The sequence below is a fragment of the Convolutriloba macropyga genome, unplaced genomic scaffold (assembly GCF_964194025.1).
Source record: "Convolutriloba macropyga unplaced genomic scaffold, txConMacr16.3 SCAFFOLD_5134, whole genome shotgun sequence".
Lineage (NCBI taxonomy): Eukaryota > Metazoa > Xenacoelomorpha > Acoela > Convolutidae > Convolutriloba > Convolutriloba macropyga.
Genome location: NW_027451413.1, coordinates 14395 through 18348, shown reverse-complemented (window position 1 = coordinate 18348; position 3954 = coordinate 14395). Strand labels below are relative to the sequence as shown.

Genomic DNA, 3954 nt, shown 5'->3' with positions numbered 1-3954 from the left:
TCTCGGCCGGCCCCTTTGCCTGGCTGTGGCTCCCAACTTGAGCTCGCTGTGCCCTCACCGACTTGCATGCGTCGCTGATCGCCCCAGCACCCATAGCTTCCCTGAGAGGGTCCAATGGAGGCCGACCCACCCACTTGGGCCTGGTGTGGCGGCAGACGAGGCCCTGTCCATCCCTGCTCCGCAATGTCTTCACATGCCCGCGAGGGAGGTGTGGGTCTTGCTTGAGAATTTTGCCGCCACGGTACTCCGATCGTTACTGATCTGGCGCCAAGGCGAGGGGTTGTGGGCATCAGGTTGTCAAATTAAAGCTGCCAGTACATGCACGGCTGTTGAGGATTTCCATGTGCCCACGGGACTTTTTGCTGTTTCCTCCGCAGGGCACCGGCGTCCTGGTAAATGACCGCATAAACGGTGTTGCCTATGTGGCACTGTCTGAGAGAGCCCACCCACGATTGGCTCAGAAATGGGTCGAAGAGATGGGGTGCGTGTCTGATTCAACAACACTCAGGGTGAATGCGTGACTGGAGGTGGGAGTGGGCCAGTGGCGCAGGAAGAGAAGGATGAAGCGAGAGTTGAGCTGGTGGCCGGTTGTTGAGAATTATAGCAACATTTCCTGCGCACCACTTCACTGCATGCGATCACCGCCTCTCAGCACTTGGCACGTCCTGCCCTCACCTCCATACGCGGGGGCGACAAGCGAGTGGTGGTGGTGGTGGTGGTGTGCGGGGGGGGGGGGGGGGGGTTGAGGCTTCTGTGCTGAAAAGGTCGGACTGTCCGTTAGGTACAAGGAGCTGGTGACATTCCATTCCACCGATGCTAAAGGACACCCTGTGTACCACACAAATGTGATGATGGCCATCGGGACGGACGTCGCAATCGTTTGCTCTGAGTCCGTGGCTGATGCCAAGGAACGCGAGCATCTCCTGGTAGGGCAAGCCTGCAAAGCGGCCTCCTCCCCTCCTCACTCCGCAGGGCTTCTCACACTTGGCTGCATCGAGGCTTGAAGCTCTGCATCGCCTCTCACTCTCCGGCCCCGCAGCCCCCGATGGCCGGCCCCTGACCAGCACCACTTCTGGTTTTCTTTTCACTCACGGGGCACTCTCTTGCCCTATGCCGCGCCCTCGCACTCTGCCTTGCACTCTGCCTGTGATCCGTAATGCCTTCTAATGGCATGTGAGTCCCAACCCTCACGCAGGCGTCCTTGAGGAAGACACATACCGTTGTGGAGATCACGAGGTCGCAGATGGGGGCCCTGGCCGGCAATGCTTTGGAAGTTCAGGATGGCAGAGGCCTCCCTGCCATGGCCATGTCCACACAGGCGAGTCCATGTCCAGCTAGTGACCAGCAGTGGCTGGTCCACTGCCCAGCCCTTGTCACACCGAGCTCCCAGTGCCATGTCTGCACGATCATGCCACCATATAACACGTGTGCGTTGCTGTCTGGGGAATGGATGTCCCAAGATACTCTCTTAGTGCATACGCTGTGGTGTGTCGCACCGGATGCTGTGCGCAGCGTCGGTCTCTTAGCACTGCTCTGTACCTTGCCCGGTCCGTGGCTGACTGACCAGACACCCCCTGCCCTGTCCGATTTGCAGGCATACAACGCCTTCACCGCAGATCAGCGAGCAACTATCCTCCGTCACTGCGCGAGCATTATCCATGCCCCGATTGACACATTGGAGCGCATCGGCGGGGGAGGCGTGAGGTGCACTCTCGGCGAGATCTTTTGAGCGAGTGGCCATCCAAGAGGAGTCCCGACCATGCAGTGATGGAGGGGAGCGTTTACAGCATGATCAATTAAATGGTGTTCAGGGTCAGCTTCCCTGCTGTTGTCTGAAACTGGCTGTAAAATCACGCATGGACTCCCAGCGCTTGTGGGGTTGCAAGGGAGCAGTGGAGGTGGGCAGGAACGGAGGTGCATGCTAACGGAGGTGTCATGGCAGCCTGGTGGGCAGTGTCACCGTGATGGCGTACAGCATACTTGCCGGTATGAATCCATGATGCAGGCCAGACATGGTTGTGCCCATGTGAGATCAAAGGGTGTATGCTGTGTGCCAGGGTTGAGGGCGCATTGAGTAATGTAAGCGTGCTGCTCCCTCCTTGCGGTGCAGGCCAAGGTGTGACATGGCTGGGGATGGGGGACTGCATCTGCTAGGTTGGCTATCTGTGCTACAACACCGAAAGGCCCCACCATGATGCGGTCCGTGAAAGCACGGGGGCACACGAGATTTCTCACACCTTTAGATTGTGAGGAAAGTGCGAGGAAAGGGAGCAGAGCGGGGGCAGTGGGGGGGGGGGGGGGGGGGTTCTTGAGATTGCGGACCAAGGAGGTGGTGACACATGCAGCCGTTCCCAGACAGCCATCGACGTCGATGCAAAGAGATTCCATCCCCATTCCCAACTGCAGGCCCGGGATCGTCCCGAGAGACACGAACCGAACGCCGACAGTCCGATTAAACAGTCCTGTTTAATTACTATCCACGTCGGGGTTGTGCAGTATACTGGATCAGACAAAGAGTTGAGGGGCTCTTATCTTTGGTCGCCGCCCAGTGGTAGCCTACCCTACCTCTGTTGTGGCCCATAGATACATCTCAGTCGGTCAGCCTAGACTGCGACAACAGGAGGAAACAACGTAGACAGCACTGCTCGAAAGACCCTGCCCTGTTCATGAGCGGCTGAGAGCCGCTATGATCAAAATGGTAAGCTGCCAGCGAATGCCATTGATGTCTCTAGACTATCATGGGCAAGTCAGGCTCAGTGTAAGACATAGATATATGTGCCCCCCTGCCATTTCGTTATTGGTAGCTGCGATAAGGGAAGGGGGAAGGCATGCGGAGGGGTGGCCGGCACCGGCACACGATCGACGTCAAAATCGCGAAATCTGGGCCGATTTCAGCGCTTCGAAAACTAGGAGACACGTTCTGGCGATATGTGCGGTGAATCCTATGAGAGTCGAAGAGAACACAGGAGAACATACCTGGGAGAACATACCCTCATGGAGTTGTCGGCGACGCCGGGTGCTCCGTCAGTGTGGCCGGTAAGTAGGGATGTCGCGCGTTGCGTGTGCGGAGTTGTACTAGCTTCCCAAATACAATGCCCCGCTGCCGTGAAGCACACCGCCCGAGTCTAGGTTATCGACACAGGCCCGGAGACCACCGAAATCCTTCGATCCGTTCGCAATGCTTCCATCCTGCTGCCGCTGCATGCGTGACCAGCGCGCCATGTACAGCCATAGGATCCTACCGTCTTCTTGTCACTTGTCTGTGTTGTCTTATAATTTGCACGCACACGAAACGGAGATACGAGCATCAGGGATACGTATAACGTCGGCATGTGAGACCCATCGAATCACACCCCGATTCAGACAGGTCGTACATATGATGTTTTTATCACACATACATCCGTTCCGATACCGAACTCACAACCAAATATACATGCGCATGGCGATGTACCTGACTCCACCCATCCACCAAACAAGTTTTTGTTCGACCGCCGACCGGTGCTCCGCAGTCCGCGCAGCGCGTTGCGCTTTGCAGAATGCAGCTAGTAGGCACGGTAAGTCGTAAGTCGTAACTTACTGTTTCCCGAATGTATCCCTGGGGGGATACACCGGGGGATCCGGGATACACAATGACGTCAGTGCAGTATGCGTCAAACTCTGAAGATCGAGCGTGGTCGTGGTCAGCTCCGGCCTGATCCGTCGACCGTCAGACGCAGGTCTGGCTTTGAGCGAAGAGCGACCTGCGAAATTATTCTAATTTGTAGGGTACAGGGATACTGTCGTAGCGTCACGCCGTAGTAGCCGTGTAACTACGTCTTACGGGAAAAGAAATAACTCATCTCAATGGTGAGAGCTGTCCCAGAACTCCTGTTCCAGCCCTGTCTGACTTGTGGGTTTTTAACTCGCTGATCGCTGATCCGTTTGGTCTGAAACTTGGGGTACTGTGAGTCCGTA

The 3954-nt window shown here is 56.7% G+C and overlaps 1 protein-coding gene across 1 annotated transcript; it reads left to right on the top strand.

Moving 5' to 3' along the window:
- The first annotated feature begins 381 nt into the window (after positions 1–381).
- LOC142356672 (uncharacterized) lies at positions 382–1785 on the top strand. The gene is made up of 4 exons (XM_075408500.1): positions 382–481; positions 782–926; positions 1196–1318; positions 1595–1785. Exons 1-4 carry the CDS (start codon positions 477–479, stop codon positions 1727–1729), a joined length of 408 nt encoding a protein of 135 aa, XP_075264615.1. The 5' UTR covers positions 382–476; the 3' UTR covers positions 1730–1785.
- Positions 1786–3954: the final 2169 nt, after the last annotated feature.

What these genes read in the sequence shown, in the direction of transcription:
- LOC142356672 (XM_075408500.1), top strand. An exon ending in AGGAACGCGAGCATCTCCTG is followed by an intron (nt 927 to 1,195) that starts GTAGGGCAAGCC and finishes ACCCTCACGCAG; the next exon opens with GCGTCCTTGAGGAAGACACA. An exon ending in CCATGGCCATGTCCACACAG is followed by an intron (nt 1,319 to 1,594) that starts GCGAGTCCATGT and finishes TCCGATTTGCAG; the next exon opens with GCATACAACGCCTTCACCGC.